Source organism: Berkeleyomyces rouxiae (assembly GCF_048999995.1).
Source record: "Berkeleyomyces rouxiae strain 22BRR77 chromosome Unknown BrBRR77_ptg000002l, whole genome shotgun sequence".
Classification (NCBI taxonomy): domain Eukaryota; kingdom Fungi; phylum Ascomycota; class Sordariomycetes; order Microascales; family Ceratocystidaceae; genus Berkeleyomyces; species Berkeleyomyces rouxiae.
This window is the reverse complement of record NW_027396492.1, coordinates 4,211,737-4,231,032: the sequence shown is the minus strand read 5'-3', so window position 1 is coordinate 4,231,032 and position 19,296 is coordinate 4,211,737. Positions and strand designations below refer to the sequence as shown.

Below are 19,296 nucleotides of genomic sequence, written 5' to 3'. Positions count from 1 at the left end.
TGCTGATACATCAAGCTTGTTACAGTTCTCGGAGCAGGGGAAGTGGCTCCTCTATACCGCATCCATTCTATTCATACTCTCTTCTGTTGTGTTCCGTTCTCTCTCTGTTGAAACTGCCTGCTCGTGTATCTGTGCAAATCCTGGCCCTGCCAGCCATGTTCGGGTGTACCGTGGACGTGGATGGATGGCGGCAGACTAATGCCCGTGTTTGCTCAAACTGTAACTAACATCCTCGTCCATATGTATGTAATAATGTATGTACATACATATGTACACAGCCATGTGTGTATGTAGCTGCGTGCTGGCACGCGGAGGATGTGCTGTGCTGGACAATAGCCCCGCTCTCAGAGCCTGAGCAGGCCAAGCTTAGGCGATGGTGATGGGATGGGGCTCTGTGTTTGGGGTTGCCGCTGGAATTTGGGCTCTGGGTGAGTGCAGAAGGGGCCAGCAGCCGCTACAACCCGTGCAATGGGTTGGAATTGTCTTGGTCGCAGCTGGACTAGTCAACATAAACGCGGCGGCCAGACTGCGCTGTGCATGGCTGCTGGGCTGCTGCTGGGCCGCCGGGCCTCATAGCGGCCCGGCCCTTGCAGATTGAAAGCCCTCCAGGGCTGCGCGGCAGGGCTACAGGCCTGTTGAAGAGCACTGTCCACCAGGCCCACCATGCCGCCTGAACAGAGCGGGACTAAGAGTCCACAGGAGTTAAGCTTGCCCCTGTGCCAGCTGGTGAATTCTCAATCTACAGCTGGCAACAGATGGGTACAGCCCAGGGACTCCTTCCTCTTTTTGCAGGGTTAGTTGGGCGGCTTGTCTCTGGATTGGCTGGCTCTTGGCTTGGCTGAATTGTCAACTGGCGACTGCCCGAATTGGCCCAAAAACCAGGGCTGGCCTTTGAATTTGGGTTGGACTGGATTTTGGGTTATTGCCCGTTGTTCACCTTCCATCTTGAATTTCTCCTCACACCTTCCCGCCTTCAACCTCCACTGACCAAATTTTCTTCTTCTCTTTTCTACTTCTCTTTTTTTTCTTCTTGTGGCGTCTGCTGTCCCAATTCGCCGTCTTCGATTCGTGTTCCTTCATTATCCGCCGATTCCAATATTATCGACTTTTAATACTCCGGCACTAATTCCTCGTCCTTGGTCTCTTCGCCCTTCTCCTCACGCTGTTTCTCCTCTCCCCTCCATACAAATTGGCCATTCCCCCGGCGCTAGAGTTGAAGCCTTTTCTTTCTTGGCCTCCCAAAATGACCACGAAACCCATTGAGAGCCCGTCTTCCAGTGATCGCGCTGACTCAGCGCCAGCGGCCGAGGACGCCAACACCACTGCCGCCCGCAAAGAGCTCAAGAACGCCTCCATCTCCGAATCCGAAAAGGAAACGACGGCTGCGGCCCCGGCCGGGGCGTCCAATGGTACGCCCACGTCGGCGCCCGCCACGCCCGACTCAGATGCTGCGTCGGCCACTTCAGATTCCAAGGCTGACGGCCTCCGCGAACAAGTCGCCTCGCCCAAGAAGAAGCGCGCGCATGACCAGATTCTCGATACGCCAGACAAGGCGGCTGCTTTGCTAGGCAAGCCGGATACTGCAGAGCCCGAGAAGAAGCGCCCGCGAGATGACGAACAACCGGTATGAGCCTGCCCCTCCATCTAATCAATTTAACTCCAGCTATTCTGTTAACTAACCTTTCTTGCTGCCCCATTTGCTAGGCCAAAGACCAACCCTCCGAGGACAAGCCTCTCCCGTCTACTTCCGCCTCTGCATTCGCCAAATCAGGCTTTGCTGCCCGTGCAGCGTCAACCGTCTCACCCTTTGGCACGTCCAGTACCTCTTCTAGCATCTTTGGTGGCGGTGCCGCATCCACCACTTCTCCGTTTGGCTCATCCGCTTCCTCGACATCTGCCGCGCCCAAAATGTCTTTTGGTTCTGCCGCTGGCTCCGGCACCTCGTCGCCCTTTTCTTCTTTAGCCGGCGCAGCGGGTTCCGGGGCCGCCAAGCCCTTCAGCTCGACCCTCGGCGGCGCATCGGTGTTTGGTGGCGGCTCGGGAGGCTTTGGTGGTGTTGGCGGCAGCAAACTATCATCCTTTGCCAAGCCGGGTGATTCCTCATTTCCCACAAAGGCTGCGAAACCCTTTGGTGCGCCAGAGAGCGACAACGAGAGCGATGCGTCTGGGAACAATGATGACGATGACGCCCCAGAAACCGGCGACGGTGAAGAAAAGGAAAAGGAAGAAAAGGAGAAAAAGGTTAGGCTTCACAAGAGTAAGTCAATTTGAAGCTGCATGGTTTTCTTTTTCCTTGTTCAGACCAGCTGGTGCTAACGCAACACCACACAGTCGAGGTCAACAATGGTGAATCCGGCGAGGCCACCATCATATCAGTGCGCGCGCGCCTGTATCATCTCGATGCTGACATGGGCTGGAAAGAGCGTGGTGCCGGAAACGTCAAGCTCAATGTACCAAAGGATAGCGTTGACTACGACACCACGGGAAGCGTCATCCCCGGCACATTTGACGCTTCGACGCTCGAGGGCGACGAGGCCGTCGACAAGAGCAACTTCAAGGGCGCGCGCATCATCATGCGCCAGGATCATACAGGCCGTGTGATTCTCAACACCGTTCTGGTGCCGGCCATGAAGTTCCAGCTCAAGGAGGGTCTCAAGTCGACTGGCATCATGTTCACAGCGCTCGAGGGCGGCAAGCCGATCAACGTGCATCTCAAGGTAAACATAGCCTCTTTTGTTCTTGCTGTAGTTGCATCTCGGTACTAACGCCTCGGATAGATGACGGCAATCAACGCCAAGACGTGGATGAACGAAGTCAGCGTCGTGCAGCGCGAGCTGGCCGGAAACTAATCAAAGAAGCCTACACAAGGGAAAAACGAAAAAGAAAAGAAAAGAAAAGAAAAGACAGATGCCGACGGTTGACTCTTTGTCCTCTCTCTCTCTCCAACCAAAATATATAATCTGTTCTCGAGACCGAGTGCAATCTAAGGGCAAGCCAGGGACACAAAAATAAAACCTGGATGCCTTCCATGAAAAAAAGCCGCGGCAACAAGGGCTGTCATAACAGCACGTCTGTCTGCTTTCTCTCTCACCCTTTTTCTTCTTTTTTTTTTCCTTAATTTGTTACAGACTTGCGGAGACGGCGACCTATCAAAGTCACGTCAGGAGAAAAGAAAAAAAAAAGAAAACCTCTGTCTGTACCACTACTTGCTACACTACTAGGCCTTTTGTTTTTTTTTCTCCCTTTTCCTACTCACACGGCCTATGGTCATCGCGTTGGGCGATGGCCAAGAAACGCTGCCCTCGTAAAGAACATCTGGGCTACTAGATGTAAATAGGGCCAATGAACAAGCCAGGGCGAAAAGAAAAAAAACACTCTCTAGAGATGCTGCTGGCGGTAGTATACTATAGTCTATGATGTCGAAGAGTATATGCCCAGTTTCATATCCCAATCACGTAGCTCATCTAAATAAATACCTATGAAGAACAAACAAGACAAAAAAGACTTCATGTAACAACACATTTATAATCAAATCTCTAAAGAAACATTGGTAGTATATCACCGCACAATGTCCAACACATGCTCTTCTTCCCGTCGGTTCTAATATACCCCCCCCCCCCCGTCCTCCTTACCGCAACGGTCTCGGCCCACCCACAATCTGCCGCCTCGTGGAGCCAATGCCTCCACGGTCCGTCCGATTCAAATTATCGCCGCCCGTGTACCCCGCAAACTGACTCACATCCCAGCGTCCGCCGACGCCGCCGCCGATGCCATCGACGCCCGCCGCATCGCGCGGCGCCTTGGCCGTCTCCTCCTGCGCCGACTCCCACTCGCGCTGGCGCTCGCGCTCTCGCTCCATCTCGCGCTCGAGCAGGAGCGACCTGCCGGCGGCCAAGCCAGCAGCGGTCCCCGCAGGCCTGTCGCCGCTGGCGGCGCGGCCGCGCTGGTCCGCCGCGTCGCGCCCGGCAGACGCGTCGAGCTCGCGCGCATACGTCTGGTGCGTTGGCGGCGTGGCGGGCGCCGCCGTGGATTGCGCGGCTAGCTGCTGTTGCGGCGGGCTCGCGTGGCGCGCGGGCAGCGGGCGCGGCGACTTGGCCGCTGCGGCGGCGGACTGGTGGGCGTAGGCCAACGGCGAGGGCTTGGCGGTGGTTGGTGTTTTCGGGGTCGTCAGGACTTCGCGCTGGTCGCGCGACCACGAGTCGTGCCGGCTAGGCGGGCGCGCGGGCGCGGCGCTGCGGCTCTTAGAGCGCTGGCGCGCGTCGAGGGGCGCGCTGCGGATGCCCAGACGGCCCTGGCGCTCGCGCTCGTACTCTTGCTCGCGCTGGCGCGCTTGTTCTAGTTCCTTTTCGAGCTCGCGCACGCGGCTTCGGTAGTCGACTTCGGCGTTTGGAGCGGCGGCGGCGGTGGCAGCGGCGGTGGTGGTTGGCTCGGAGTCGGATGCGTACTGGCTGAGGAATTGGTCGGTAAGGATGGAGTTTGAACTGGTGGGCCGCGTGTTGGAGCGGGCTCTGCGGCGCTCATCAGCAATGCGGCGCTCGGCTTCGGCCTCTTCCTGCTTGCGTTTTTCTTCGGTGATTTTCCATTGGCGCTCTTCCTCCTCCCACCGGCGCTTTTCCTCTTGTTGTCGCTGTCTCTCTTCGTCGCGTGCGCGCTGGGTTTCCTCCTCCCACTTGCGCTCTTCTTCCAGACGGGTGCGTTCTTCTTCGGCTACGCGCTCATTCTGTCGGCGGCGAGTCTCCTCTTCCATTTCTTGTTTCTGGCGTTCTTCCTCTTCGGCTTTCATTTTGCGGGCAAGCTCCTTTTGTTGAAGGCTAGGCACACTGGGGCCAGAGCCAGTTATTTGTCGTCTGCCGCCAAATGCAATGCCAAGGTTTCCCTGGCTGGCGCCACCAATGTATCCGTACTGTGCAATGTTCCACGCTGGGGATGTGCTCCCCTCTTGATCCTTCTTGGCCCAGGTCGAGACCTTGCGCGTGGGGCCTGGTGATACAGGGCTGAGACGATCCGAGCCCGGGTTGCCGGTGCGCATAGTTGACAGAAATGGCTTGGGGGCGTTTGAAGAGGCGCTGCTGGCATTTGAAAAAGCACGGCCACGGGCGGCCTGGCTGCCAGTTGGCTCTGGGCTGAGGGTGCCATTTGGGCGCGACTTTGGCGGCGGGCCAATAGCGGTGGGGAACTTTGCGGGATTGGCCAGATGGGCCGCGCGACTGAAGGATCCTATGCACTGGAGAACCTGGGCGGGATCCTTTTGTTCGTAAAGATCGACGGTGAGGAACATGTCGTGCTGCAAGAGATTGAAGGGCGGCGACTGGCAGGCTTTGAGAAACAGAGAGATGTTCTCCATCTGCACAAAGGGCATGGCAGACTTCTTGAAGCGCAGGCCTGGCGGCGGGAGGGCCAAATTGACTAGTCTGGAGAAGCCGCGCGTGAGTTAGCTGGAAGAGAGTCGCCAAAGACGTAGAGCCACAGGGCCAAACACATACCTGCAGAGAGCAACGCCATCTCGCAAAGCCTCTAACAAATCGTCAGAGGCCAGCTTCTCGCCCAGTGAGGACTCAATCCAGCTGCGCACTTCGTTGACGCTAGAGACGGTGTATTTCTCAAGGCGCAGGCGGCGGAGGTCTTTGTCTAGGGATGATACTGAGGCCATGATGGCGGGCGGGCGAGTTGTCGATGGTGTAGGAGATGGTGCGGGTGTAAATTGGTCTCGGATCTGGATATGCAGGTTATGATATCAGATAATCTTGCGTGTTGATGTGTGTGAGCAAGCGACTTCGTCTGGTCTTTGCAGCCAAAGCGGGGCGAGCTGGCGGCGATGATGGAAGCACGGGGAGCTGATATATCGCAAAGAGGTTGCGGTCAGCCAGGCAAAGGGAGATTCCAGAATATCCACGTAAATGGGGAAAAAGGCTGAGCCAAGCGAGACGCGGCAAATCAAAGAAAGCTACAGCAACGAAAAGGGGCGGTTGGCACTGTCAGGCCTCACTTTTTGGGTCTGCATCTCCATTCCAGGTGTGATGACGTTTCCCGGGGAGCGCCACGTACGCTCATCTCAGATGTGGCGCAGAGCTGGAAGTGTGGCGCCCAATCACATGTCTGCAATTGAGCAGGTCATCATCATGCTTGGCTGGAGCTTCACCTTTCCCTTGGGGCCAGACTCAAGCTCGCCCGCTCCCCCACCGATATTCTCTTTTATGCCTGCACTTTTGCTCCGCTATGCAAATCAAGCACCCATCGCCTCTGCGCCTGGCCTGGTACCGCTGGAAAGCCCTCTCGCTGCCCTGGCGCAAGCGGCGCTTTGTCGGTAAGCCGGCCCTCCGACTCCGGCTGATTCCCGTCTTCTCTGCGATCGCACTCTAACCCCTCTTTCTGCAACAGGCTACGACTTCCACGGCAACACCTTTTGGATCTTCCGCGACCCGGGCGGCTACGTTCCCGTCGACACGTGGCGCCGCATCGTCCAAGCCCCCGGCAAGTCGCACTTTTCCGACCTCAAGGTGCCGCCGGTGTGGCACCAGTGGTTGCGCCACGTGCGCGCCGAGCCGCCAACCATTGAGGAGCAGATTGCCGACGTGCGGCGCCAGGAAGCTACAGCCCAGTTGGCCCAGCGCGCATCGGCGCGCTGGGCTGCCAAGCCGCGCGTGGCAGACATGACCGAGGCCGAGCGCAGACTGTTGGAGGAGGCTCGCAATGTGCTCGGTTCGTCGCGGCCCTCGGTGCATGTGCGGGCTGGCGCTGGAGTGCCGGAGGATACGGCGTCTCGTGCCCGGGAAACAGAAACGCAGGCTGTGCCGGCTACTGCTACTGCGGAGGACACGGCCCCTCCTTCTCGGCCGTCCGACCCATCCCCAATCCCACATGCTCTTAGCGAGCTCAAAAGAGTCAAGGCAACGCTTCCCCTTGGCATGGCAGACCCGTGGGCCAATGCAAAGAACCCTGGCGATAACTGGCAACCCGAGTCCTGGGTCCCTCCAGTTGTAAACAGGCGGTGAATCAGCCTCTAGCCTACACAGATCCAGATGGCCTTCGTCTATGTAACAATACAGCACATGTACAATATGGAACTTAATACAGTCACAGAAGTAATGAGATACTTCAACCACAATAAAACCCAGACCCTCTCAGTCTTACTCATGTGTCGTAGCCTTTTCTTTGTCGATGTTTTCCAGGATAAACTTCATCCGGGCCGGTGCCTGCTCGAGATATTCCTTTGCTGCTTGGTCGGACATGCTCAGTCCCCTTTTGTGTCCACGAGGGTGCTTGACCCTCTTCATGCGCACAGCTGTTCCCTTCTCGGCCGCCTGCAACAACGACTGCGTGCAGAACACCATTCTCTCCGAGTTGAGTGCGATGATGGTCTGCTCACAGAGAAGCTGTAGCTGTGCGTTGTCACGGTACGTGACCGTGGCAGCCGGCTGCTGCAGATAGCACTCTTCGAGAATCTCCTGCGTGATTGAGCCGGCGACCTCGGCCGCTTCGTCAATGTCGGACGGCTGCATGCAGTTCGGCGGAAGTAGCTGGTCAAAGAGCTCGCGCATCATGTAAATATACTGCGGAAACTGCATCGATGTGGCGGTGAAGCTTACAAATACCTGGAAAATGGCAAATGGGTGCTGGCGCATCTCGCGGCAAATATCTTCATAGAAGCTATCGACAGACACAAACTCGGTCTCAAGGATGGCGGCTGCGTGCGAAAGCATAGATATCAACTTGATTCGCACGGGGATAGACTCAATGTACAGATCAACCTCTTCCTTGTCGAGTTCCGAGTTATCGAACGATTCTGACCCGTCGTCCAGTGGGTTGATAGTGTCACTCTCCATCATGGAAAGGTCGCAGTTTTCATCGCTGTCGTAGTCGCCAAACTGGTTCTTGCCGAGCTCCATGGTCTGATTACGCTTTCTCTTGGTCTGTGGACGGGACACCCCCTTTGTCTCATTGGGGAAGACTTCCTGGAATATTGAAGCGGACCCTCCCTTTCCATCGGCAAAGATGGCCTTTCGAACCCATTTGAAACCGTTGCTATTGCGGCCCCCCTTGTCCGAAATATACATGAGGAGCATAGACCTGCGCAGAATCTCCATTCGAACCTCATGGTCAAACTCAACGGAAGCGTCGCAGTAGTAATACCAGTCCTCCAAAATGATATCAATCATGAGCTCCAGCCACGGGTGCCAGTACTCCCACCGCCCCGGATGTGCAACGCTGCAATTCAAGGCCCAGCCGACAACCGACCAAAAGTCCGGGCTGCTTGTCCACAGAGTTGCAGTGGTGCCGCCAACGGCGTCGTCTTCATCCAAGTCGCTGCTCCCCGACGTGCTCTCGGGCACAAACGCGCCGCGCTGCCGCCGGTTATTCTGTGGCTTGAAACGGAAGGCCTGGCTGAACCGGCTGCCAATCGGGCCGACCATGTGTAGCAGGTTCTCCAGATATACCTGCGCCTGCGTGGCGGCGTGGCGCGCCTCCAACGTGTCGGCGCGTGAGGTCGTGCGCGGATGCACAATGAGGTTACATATGAAGCCCAAGAACTGCGGTGGCGGCACGGGCCGAGGTTCACAGGAGCATTGCTCGGAGGAGGCGCCACTTGCAAGGACATTGTTGAGGAGGGTCAACCCAAAGGTATCTGATATGCCGTGTTAGCGGGCGCCTGGATCCACACAATTCGCTGTTGGGGGACTCACACAGCTGTTCTTCAAAGTAGATCTGGACTTGGTCTTTGAGCTGTCGCGGCAGGGGCTTGGCCTCATATGATTCGGGCGCCATAGTGTCGAAGATGCTGGAGCTAGTCGGCTGATGACACAGTGGTGGCACTGTTGAGGATTCTTGATCAGGAGTGTACGTCCTCTTATTTGAGGTATTGCTTTGTTTCTTTAAAAACACGGCGTCACGTGCAGCAGGTTCCAGGCCAACGTCCAATATGCTGTGATTGGAGTTGGTTCACTTTGTGGGTTGGAAGAGAACATTCCATGACAATATCAGTAGGGTTAGATGTACAAAATCGGTATATTAGGGTTATACATCCGTGACCACATGACGCCGTTTAACGCGTGCTGGATCACCAAAATACGCAATGTGGGAGATCACCATCTTTGGCCGGCGCACAACTTCCGGGAAGAAGTTTTCATTTGCAGCCCCAGCCGTTTTTTACAGAGATGGCGACGAAACATCCAATTTTCGACATTTGTTCTAGCATGTAAGTATGACCGACGGCGAGTAGAGAAGAGGTCACATTCGGTTGATTTTAGTCATGCGGAAAAGTGTAAAGAGGAAAGGGGAAAAAAAGACAAACCGACGAGGGGCCTGCCGGCTTATTTGAGGGAAGAAACTCGCGGCGACAGCAAGGGCCAGAAGTGCACGTGGTGATAGCGATAAAGAAAAAGAAAAAAAAATAGTGGAGCGCTGGAAAACATCAAAAAGGCGGCGGAAAACTTTTTCTTTGCTGTGAATTTCTTCTTCCTTTCCAGATCACTTTTTTCTTTACATTCTTTTTTTTGCTGTTGGCCGCTTGGGTTTGGACTGAATCTGGTCTCGCGTCTTTTTCCTTCTCCTCTTGTCTTGAGATCTCTAGTGTCTCAAAGCGTTTTATTTCAACGACGACCGCTTGCGCCGCAGCGGGTTGGAGGAGGAGAGGTGAGATGACCAGGAGACCAGACTAAGCGGCGCTCACGCCGAGAGCTTCAAGTGAAGCTCTTCCAGGCACAAGTTCGGTTCCGGCAGGACTGTGTCCCAAGTTCCAGGTCTTTGACTGCAGAAACCCAAGGCTTGAAATAGAATAGCCAGAAAGAAAAAAAAAAGCCCCACGAAATGCCTACACCTCGCGGTTTTCTCTGTCCGCTTGTGTGTTACTTATTCTTATTCGTTCGTATGTGGGAGAGTAAACAAAAGGGTCTAGACAACCCGTCCGTTCCACCCTGATAGCGTTGGAAGCTTTTCTTTAGTGCGCCAATCGGGACTAAAACCGGACAAACAGTTTTTTGACACAACAACCATGTTGTTTTTGTAGTTTGTTGCATGTAGCCATTGTTCCTGTGGACGGCTTGTCTGTGAAATGCAACTTGCAGCTGTGTAGTGTGTCTCTTGAAGCAGCGTTCCAATACACTCAGGATCTCGGGGCCCACGCCAGCTTTGGCCTGTTTCTATGGCTGTGTGCTTTTTTTTTCTTTTCTTTTTCTTCATATTTTTGTATTGGCTTCTCTTCTCTGAGGTTGACCATGATGCTTGCACCTGTCACTAATATGAGCCCCACCATGTACCACACTAAAAATAAAATAAAGCAAGCAAGAAAATCCATAGTTATTCGCTTCTTCCTTCGAAGAAAGTGGATACGTACTAGTGACAGTAGTACAACAACAATATTATTCGACCACCCATTATGGGAGTCTTTTTTTTTCCTTCTATTTTTCCCTTTTCTTTTTTCTTCAGAAAATTAACAATAAAAAAAGAAATGTGGATTCCGCAGAATTTCTCTTATTTTTTTCTTTTTACCCACAGGGGAATCTGATCTAGACCTGTACCTAACTCGATGTACAAGATGGGACGGAGGCTCTGCCAATCCCTCGGCCACTTTTTTTTTTCTTCTTCTTCTTCTTCCTATGATGGATCGCCCAGCCAATGCACCAGAGTGGAACGTGCAGAACGAACGTGTGGAAACAAGTGGGAATTCCATCATCGGAGCCAGAGACCCAGAGACCCAGAGATAACTGAGGCTCTTTTGCAGACCGCTTGTGCGCCGGCCGTAGCTTGGCTTGGCTTACAACATGAAAGGAAGCACGAGCATCTCTCGGGTGCAGATTTACTCTACGCATGCATGTAGTTAACTCTGACTACATGGCTGCATAATTGACTCCATGCTGTAGCCCACCACACAGCTACCACGCGTCGGCGCGCTGGACGACGGCAACGATGATGGCCAGACGGAAGGTTTCTCTCCCTCGCTCTCTCTCTCTCTCTGCCCCCCTCTCTCTTCTTCCCCACTCGTACTTTCTACTTCCCGGTCCCGCCTCTCGCTCTTGCCCCAGTAAATCTCCTCTCAGTATGAATGGAGGCTCGCTGATCCTCCGTGGCTTACCCGGCCGAACACCAGCGATCGAGACGCTTCTTCACTTTGTTTTTTTTTCATGGGAAGTGAGACTGATGTTCTAGCCCATGCTGTATCATTGTTTTGCGTCTTCAAATAACTCGCCGAGTCACTTGGTACATGTAAACGCATGCTGGCTGGCATGTGCGGCTACCAATCAACCTTATCTCAACAACGCCGTCAAGGCGGGCGGTGAATGAATCAGAGCTTCATAGCCATGCATGAAAAGAACAATTTTTGGGCTTGTGTCTCAATATTATTTGAAAAGGACCAACCGCCAGAGGTTGTGAGTTGGAACCTTTCGTTCTGGGTTATTGTATGTGTGTGTGTCAAGATGATGATGTTGAAAAGAAGCCTCCCACCATACGCCCCTGCCCGTCCCTTCCCACCAATATGTATAAAAAAAAGAACTTTTCCTTGCCTCTAATGAAGAGAAACGACAGCCGGAAAGCAGACAGAACGACATGAAAAAAAGAGGAAAAAAAGGAAACAAAAAACGGAGATCAGACGATAGGGGAATCCAAAGGAACCAACTCCGCCAGGTAGATAGATGTAGGAGTAAATAGCAGCAAGAAGAGAAACAAGCAAAACCTGGGATCCCCAATAGCCCTGGCCAAGATGATGAGACCTCGAGAGAGCTTGATATATCAAAGGCCAGAATGCGGATACGCCGAGGGGGGAGGGGAGAGCTCTTTGGTGTAGCAGAAACACGAAACAAAAAAGAGAAACAGGAAACAAGGAGTAAGGCCATGTCTGAGACTTCTGGCGGCCATATCCAGGAGCGAACCTGGCTGTTTCCCAGGCCTCTCTTGTTGACCCAGAGTGCATGTAGACTGCAACAAGGACAAGAGGCCCGGAAAACCAAAACAAAAAAAAGGAGAAAACAGTAATTTAGGTAACAAAAGAAAAGCAGAGCAAAAAAATCGCGAGGACTGCCGGCATTGAACGAGAGTTGGGGGGCAGCCAAAGCCCCGGGCCCTGGTGTTTGGCGAGCCTGCGTGCAGGTTGGCAGCCGTAAGCAATGTCATGAAAGCGTGATGAAAAAAGAAAAGAAAAAGGGTTCACACCCTTCTTCTTCTTGCTCGGACTTTGGGTGAGCAAAGAGGGGAATGGCCGTGTCTAATAAATTTCTGTTGCTGTAGAGCGGAAAAGAAATCAAAGAAAAAAAAGAATCCGCAGGCGCGGGGGCGCAAAAGATGAAACAAGAAAGCAGACGATACGGGAGAAAAAGATGAAAAAAAAAGAAACGACAAGATGTCATCAGAACAAGGGAGGACGGATCAAACACGGAAACGAACAGAGGCGCGTTCCTGGATCTGCTTCTCGGTCGAGACGTAGAGACGGTCGAGGTAGTCCATGGCCGAGGCGTCCTTGAGGATCTTGGCAACCTGGATGCCGGCAGAAATCAACTGCAGAATGTTGCGGTCGTCCTTGAGCGGGCGGCTTTGGTGCTTGGAGGCGTGTCTCATTTCCAGCGAGTTCTCAAGCACAGTGACAAACTGCTTGATCTGGCCGTTGTACAGAACACGGGCCGGGATGCGGCGCTTTGTCGCCAAACGCTTCAGCAGGTACACCCACTCGGTCCACTCGCGGTCCTGGGGTCTTTCGACGGGCCGCATGTCGTTGGTTAGCGGGATGGGGAACTGGTACTTGGCCACAAAGTCGTAGGCGCATTGCGAGAGACGGTCGTTGACCTGGTTCAGCACGTTATCCTGCTCCTGGACCAAGAGGTTAGTCGGGAGATGGGGCAGCTCGCGCTCCTGGCGGGCAATGTAGTCGGCGGGCGGGCGCTGGAGGAACTGGTGAGGGCCATCAAACTCGTCGCGGTTAGAGGGACGGCGTTGAGAGCGCTTCGGGGGCCCGTTGTTCTTGGCGGAGTGGGTGGAGCCGGGGCCGTTGTCGAGGGCATAGTCGGACAAGGGCGAGGTCAAGATGTCGTCGACGCTATCGGTAGGAGAATAGCGATCTTGCTCCCACTGGCCGGGAGGTTGCTGGAAGGCAAACGGCGCGGGGGTGTTGGTGAAGGGCGCGGCCGTAGCAGGAGAGGGGGTTGCGTAGGCGGGAAAGGTAGGGTACACCCCCTCTACTGATCTTGTCATGTGACTGGGCGTTCCGACGGGGACAGAGTAAACGTTTTGGGGGCCGGGGCCGGGCGGACTTGGGGGGAGGCGGGGGCATGTTAGAACAGGCGGCAGACGAGGAGCGGGGAGGACAGGAACGCCGACTTACTTATTCTGCCAAGGGGTGGGATCAAAGTGGTAGGCTTTGCCGTTATTGTTGGCGGCAACAGCAGCGTTGTTGTTGTTAGTGGCGGCGGCAGGGTTGATGTTGTTGTTAATGGTATTGTTGTCGGGATATAAAGGACTACAGGCAGGATAACGGGTGAGTATGGAATCATGCACGCGGCGGCGACGAAACACGATCAAGGAGTGTGTGTCTATTATGTCACATGTGGAAGCAGACAGCGTGGGCGGGCGGGCAGGCGATGATTGCGTGCATGTGACGAGACGAGGGGGACAAGGCAAAGGGAAGAAGAAGAAAAAGAAGACGAGACAGAAAAGGGAAGACAGAAAGGCTTACCTCCGGGACGACGGGGGGCCCCAAGGGTTGCCGACAGCAGACACGGAGCCGTAAAAGTCGGGCGTTTTGAGGTCTTTGCGATTCATGTTCACGTGGGAGATCATAGGCGATGAGGGGGGGAGGTCAAAGAAGAAGGCCAGAGGGAGTAGGTGTAGGTGTAGGCGGCAGTAGGGCAGGCGAGATGACGGCTGGCAGAAAAAAAAGAAATCAAGCAACGCAAGACATCAAAGCCGGCTAGAGACAGGCGAGTGAGTAAGCGGGAGGGAGGGCAGAGTGTGAATGGAGAAGAGAACCCTGAAAGAGATGGAGAGAGAAAGGCAGAGGTCGAGTCGAGTCGAGACGAGGTCAAGTTAGAGTTGGAGTAAATGGTCGAGAGCGAGAGCGAGGGCGGCGCAGGCCAGTCAGTGTAAGAATGCAAAAAGACAGAATGTGCAGGACGGACGGACAGTGCCCTGGCAAAGTAAAATAAAATAGAAGAGAAGAAGTGTGTTGTGTTCAGTTCTGCTGTGTGCCCCGTGCCGGCGAAGGAATGAGAATTTTTCTGGACAAGGGCAGCGGTGCAAAGCGAGTGAGAGAGAAGAGATGGATGGACTAAGTGTGAGATGGATGGGAGGATGGCGTCAAGGAGAAAAGAAAAGTGGGATCGAGGGGCAGCAGTAGTGGGAGAAAAAAGAAGACAAAAACAAATGCCAGAATAATACAGGCAGTGAGTGTTGTCGTGGGGAGGCAGCTTTAGGGCATGAGGCTTCACAGGCTCCAGGGCTTACAGGCTCCAGAAGGGCCACAGGCAGTCATAGTGAACAGAGTCCCCCAAGAGCCTGGAAATGTCTGTGCCTCCATGCCCCAGAAGCCTGGAAATCTGCACCGTCAGCCGCCTGTCCTGCACTGTGTCGTGGCTGCCGTGTCGTGTGTAGCTGGCTGTGCCTGCCACTATCGTGAGTCTCCCATCACCCTTGTACCCTTGTACCTGTGTACTCGTCTCGTCCTCGCTGTTTTGCTCTCTTGCGACGTCTGCCCTGTCCGTCGTGGCCATGACGCTTGCCCTTGCTCTGTGCCCTCTTTTTTTTCTCCGATTGTAGACTCACTGTACCGACTGGCTGATAAGAGTCCCGATTAGATAACAAAGCCAAGCATCTCTAAACCTGTGCTAGCTACCTTTTGATCGCTGCGAGAACCTGGTCGAGACCCCTTTTTTAATTGATTGGCAACTACACATGTGCCCATTGACGTTGTTGCCGGTGGAACTCGATGGAATATTCATGGAATATGATGGAACAATCTGAGAAAAAACCAACAACAGCAAAAAAAAAAAATGGAGATGCAAAAAACGGCATCTAAAAACCTTAGATAACTAGTCACGGGAGCAACACTAAAAAGAAATACACGGAAAACTGCAACTTTTATCATGCTTGTGCCAATCCACCCCGTTTTTTCCCACTCCTGTCTTGTTCCAGCAGGAGGTCAAGGCGAAGAAAAAAAGAAAAGAAAGGAAAAAGAAGAGACGATAGGAGGGGCCAACCCAAACTTCCCTACAAGTTGCAATAACTATAACAAGCCAAGCAGCGAGAAAACAACCCACCATGTTTGATGTCCGACAGCCTGAAAGCAACTGCCAAATCGAGGACATCCCAGCTTGTCAAACCACATTAAATCACAGGATACAAAAGCACAAAAAAATCCTCAACCATGTCAAGACAGCCTTGACGGCAGATCTCGCCAGGGAAATAAGAATTAGTCAAGCCAGCCCCAATGACACGCTACAGATGTATATATGCACATAAGTTGATGCCGATGCCGCCAGAAACAGGCCGGCATACACAACAAGACAAAACAAGAGCACAATGCAGCCCTGCGCGAGCCGGCCGTGCTTCTTCTTTGTTCTCCTTGATTCTGTCAGTCTGTCAGCCTGTCTCGCCTTTCGCCGCTGCAAAAAAAAAAAGCAATTGCTCGTCCCGGGTCCCAACGCCATTTCCGGCTGAAAAAATAAAATAAAAAAAGTTCTGTCACTCTGTCAAAAGTCGTCACCCACAGTTCCTTCCCCTTCCCTGTCCATCTCATCTAGCCTGGCAACTGCTCAAATCTTCACGGCTTTCCCGTCCAATCAGAAACCACGGTGGCGCTTCTTCCCAACGCACCGGGCTGTGCCTGTGTCTGTGTCGGCTGGTACCTTTCCGAGCAACTACCCAATAACTACGCCATGTAGTAGTTACTGCAACCGACAAGATGGCCGCCCTCGAGTACCGATGTACTACAATGCATGACCAACTACTCATCCGTAAAATAATTGTTTTTTTTTTTTTAGCTTCTAGAACAAACTGACTTCAGTGCTAATATGCATATCCACACATATTGACCTGTGCACACTTCATCGAAAAGCACTGGCACTCAATACTAGTCGAAGACGCTTGGTGAAATCATGACAACAATCCTAGGGCCATCTATGTGCACATGGGCATGCATACCTACATATATGTACAGACATATAACGACACATACACACAAGCTCCGTCTTTGTGCTTGGGTCGCCGGCCTTTGACAGGCCTGGCCTGCGTCGTCGGGCCCAGGTCTGCTTATCCTTATTCAACTGTATGGACAGTGCTGTGCTGCCGCTCTCTGCATATCCACCCATGCCATACACCTACGCTTCCGCTTCTCCATCCATGCTCTCCTTCCGCTCGACCACTTCCGGGTCCGCTCAGATGGATGAACAAACGGCCCCGTCGCTGCCACCTCTCCAGAGACTTCAGAGTTGGCCCACCAAGACCGACTTTGGTCAGGAGCGGCTACAGTTGCGAGTTTCAGTGCCGATATAAAAAAGGCGTCACCGCCTAATGCATGCTGCTCTTTTTTCCCGTTGTTTATGCCTTTCCCTGCATGCACCAAAGCGACCTTGAAAGCATCTCACAACTAGCAACTATGCATCGTTACAAGTAACTCCATGTACACATACATGGCCTTTACATAAAAATGAGCGCACGACTACGATTTGCATCAATAATCTGTCAGCTCATCACATATCACTTTCATAATTCCAGTCGCCTCATCTGCTAGCCATGGTCGAAAACAAGGCAAGCGCGTTGGCGAGCTCGCCAGGGCAACTTGCGGTGAGATTGGCTAATGTTGGGCATCAAGAAAATCCGAGTCCACAAACACCACGCAACTTGGTATCCCTGCCCACGCAACAAACTAGCTGTCTTGGGCTTCTGACTGGCCCGACTCTTCTTTTTGTTTGGTAGCTATCAGTATAGTTAGCTAGTCCTAACTAGCATACATACTTACCCAATGAACCCCCATAGAGATCTACAAGTAAATGAGGCCCCGCGTTTTGACTGACGTCCAACAAACTCATCGTCATTATCCTTGGACTCAAAGTTTGACAGGAAATGAACAAAAAGGAAATACGAAAGGTATAGTCGAGGCATCTACTGGTCCGTGATACATGGTAGGTGGTAACCCTGGGCTCCTCCATGACAAGACACTCACATACACATGTTAGATGGCGTTCTCCTGTAGCTTTACTTTGAGGACACCTGCATGATCCCATGCCATCACCATCTGCATGTGACTACATGTCGGCCGAACTAGACGTTTCCACAATAGTTCTGATGACTGGAGAAACTAGTAATGGCCAGGTAGTTGAATGAATACAATACATACGGGCCATATGCACTTGTACGAAGCCTCTTGACCCCAAACGCCTTGTTCAAGGACAACTGTTACGATGAAGGCTATATCGTGTTAGGCTCTGGATGATCTTGCCCTAAAGCCCATCTGTTAATCACAGCCACCCACCCCACGTTATCACGATCTCCGCAATAGTTGTCTAAGGGAGCAGAGCGTGGGGGTGTCTGCATGAGGCATTGCATCAAAGCCAAAATTTACCATCCATATTAGGCATCGAAGTATGCAGAACCTGCATCTTGATTAGCACATGGCCAACTAGATGACCCAAAACTGCCTTTTGAAAGAGTTGGTTATGGGGTTTTTATAGGGCTTCTGTCAACTCTACGACTAAGAACATACAGGCCATCGTTTTGTCATGGAACTTATGACCACTGACTACATGCGATGCATGCCCAGCTCACACGCATGTCTGTCTTCGCTTGCGCTCCTTTTGTCCCAGCCTTGGGAAACAATAGAGCGTTGAATTTACTTTGGGTCTGACAATGGAGAGAGTGTGATAAAGCCTGATCTACGCCCACCAATCCGACAAAGTTGTATATATATCCGGGGTTCTCGTCCTTTGAATTCATTCTATCCCAATTGCTTTTAATTTGTTCTAGAGTCTAGACTCCCAACCCTGTATCGCAATTGCTGGCGTCTACTTGTCGCCTACTCCACCTACACGACGCACATCACACGTCTCTGCTTAGTCTCGCCGTCCCAAGCCATAGTTCACAACAGACCAATTCGTTCCCACACTGTCGTCACTTCTTGTATACCAGCTCGACACTTGGCACACATCCGGCGAAACTACCCCTCCTTCTGGTTATGCCAATGAAGTCCTAGAAACTTGACGAGTCATTCATGGCGAATCATGCTTGCCTCCGTACGAGCTGTCGTTCTCTCAAAGACTGGCGCCCATGACTCAAAGGTCACCAGCACCAATGTCAAGGTATGATTTACACAAAATCCCCAGTCGCTTCACATTCGAGCCGATGCTCTACGCCCACCATGATCTCAATGCCAAACAAACGTAACTATGGTTCCGGCCGTCTTGAGATATCTGCAAGTGGCGAAGCTTGTTGCCTCGTGCTTCACTGGCCCCAAGTCGCACAAAGGCAAATGATTCGCTGGCGGCTGCAGGTTGTCAGCTTTAGTGTCTCTTGTGTTGCCTGCCAGCTCGAGGTAACTATTTAGTTAAAAGGTACGTACTCATGTTCCTTTGTTTCATCTCATGCCTAGTGCCAACGCAGATGACAAACCCAAACCCTTGACCTCCCCCATTCCCTGTGCCCTTTCCCTCTCCATCCGGCAATACATCGTCGTGAGTCACCTTCGATCCCTATGCCCAGACTCCAAACGCCTATTCACTACTTGCTATCAACTAGCAATCCAGTACCATGCCGTTTTCTCTACAAACAACCGCAGCCCTTCCTTGAAAATCGCGAGTCCGCCCAGGCCAGTAACCTGGCTGCTTCCGGTTCGCCCCCTCATCCCTACCCTCCCGTTCCCACAACCAGGCGACAGAACATGTCTTGGTTAAATCTTGTACTACATCACCTTCTACAAGTGTAACAACCACGTCTCAAGCACCGGCTACCCTGATCTTCAAGCAAATCCATTCTTACGCTTTTGCACAAGCTCACCATTTCATTCGCCAGTATCTCTCGAAGTTTGCGTGATTCCTTTGGGCGACTCGTCACTCATCTGCGAGCCTAGGATGATGGAAGCGGGGTTCAATGAGCCACTTGTCCACTGTCTTGGTGTTGGTGAAAGGCGGAAGAAGCAGAGGAAGAAAAGAAATGGATGAAGAGAAAGTGACGATAAAAGAAAAGAGAGAGAGAATTAATCTGAACTGCCATTCATATTATCAGTCCATTTGTTTTCATGCCCAGTCACCCACTGCAAGCCCCATCGTGGAAGTCCTGTGACGTCAACAGAACTCAGCGTGCAGGCTCAACTTGATGTCTCGAGCC

The 19,296-nt window shown here is 52.9% G+C and overlaps 5 protein-coding genes across 5 annotated transcripts; 2 read left to right on the top strand and 3 right to left on the bottom strand.

Annotated features, from left to right (window-relative positions):
- Window positions 1-1,243: 1,243 nt before the first annotated feature.
- BROUX77_002760 (uncharacterized protein) lies at window positions 1,244-2,849 on the top strand (the record flags this gene model as incomplete). Its single annotated transcript, XM_073747336.1, has 4 exons — window positions 1,244-1,624; window positions 1,705-2,257; window positions 2,332-2,717; window positions 2,778-2,849. 4 exons carry the CDS (start codon window positions 1,244-1,246, stop codon window positions 2,847-2,849), a joined length of 1,392 nt encoding a protein of 463 aa, XP_073607842.1.
- Window positions 2,850-3,628: 779 nt separating this feature from the next.
- On the bottom strand, window positions 3,629-5,650 carry BROUX77_002759 (uncharacterized protein; the record flags this gene model as incomplete). Its single annotated transcript, XM_073747335.1, has 2 exons — window positions 3,629-5,411; window positions 5,484-5,650. 2 exons carry the CDS (start codon window positions 5,648-5,650, stop codon window positions 3,629-3,631), a joined length of 1,950 nt encoding a protein of 649 aa, XP_073607841.1.
- Window positions 5,651-6,216: 566 nt separating this feature from the next.
- On the top strand, window positions 6,217-6,992 carry BROUX77_002758 (uncharacterized protein; the record flags this gene model as incomplete). Its single annotated transcript, XM_073747334.1, has 2 exons — window positions 6,217-6,304; window positions 6,379-6,992. 2 exons carry the CDS (start codon window positions 6,217-6,219, stop codon window positions 6,990-6,992), a joined length of 702 nt encoding a protein of 233 aa, XP_073607840.1.
- Window positions 6,993-7,127: 135 nt separating this feature from the next.
- BROUX77_002757 (uncharacterized protein) lies at window positions 7,128-8,763 on the bottom strand (the record flags this gene model as incomplete). Its single annotated transcript, XM_073747332.1, has 2 exons — window positions 7,128-8,623; window positions 8,682-8,763. 2 exons carry the CDS (start codon window positions 8,761-8,763, stop codon window positions 7,128-7,130), a joined length of 1,578 nt encoding a protein of 525 aa, XP_073607839.1.
- A 3,594-nt stretch (window positions 8,764-12,357) lies between these two features.
- Window positions 12,358-13,761, bottom strand: BROUX77_002756 (uncharacterized protein; the record flags this gene model as incomplete). Its single annotated transcript, XM_073747331.1, has 3 exons — window positions 12,358-13,234; window positions 13,307-13,441; window positions 13,658-13,761. 3 exons carry the CDS (start codon window positions 13,759-13,761, stop codon window positions 12,358-12,360), a joined length of 1,116 nt encoding a protein of 371 aa, XP_073607838.1.
- Between the last annotated feature and the right edge of the window lie 5,535 nt (window positions 13,762-19,296).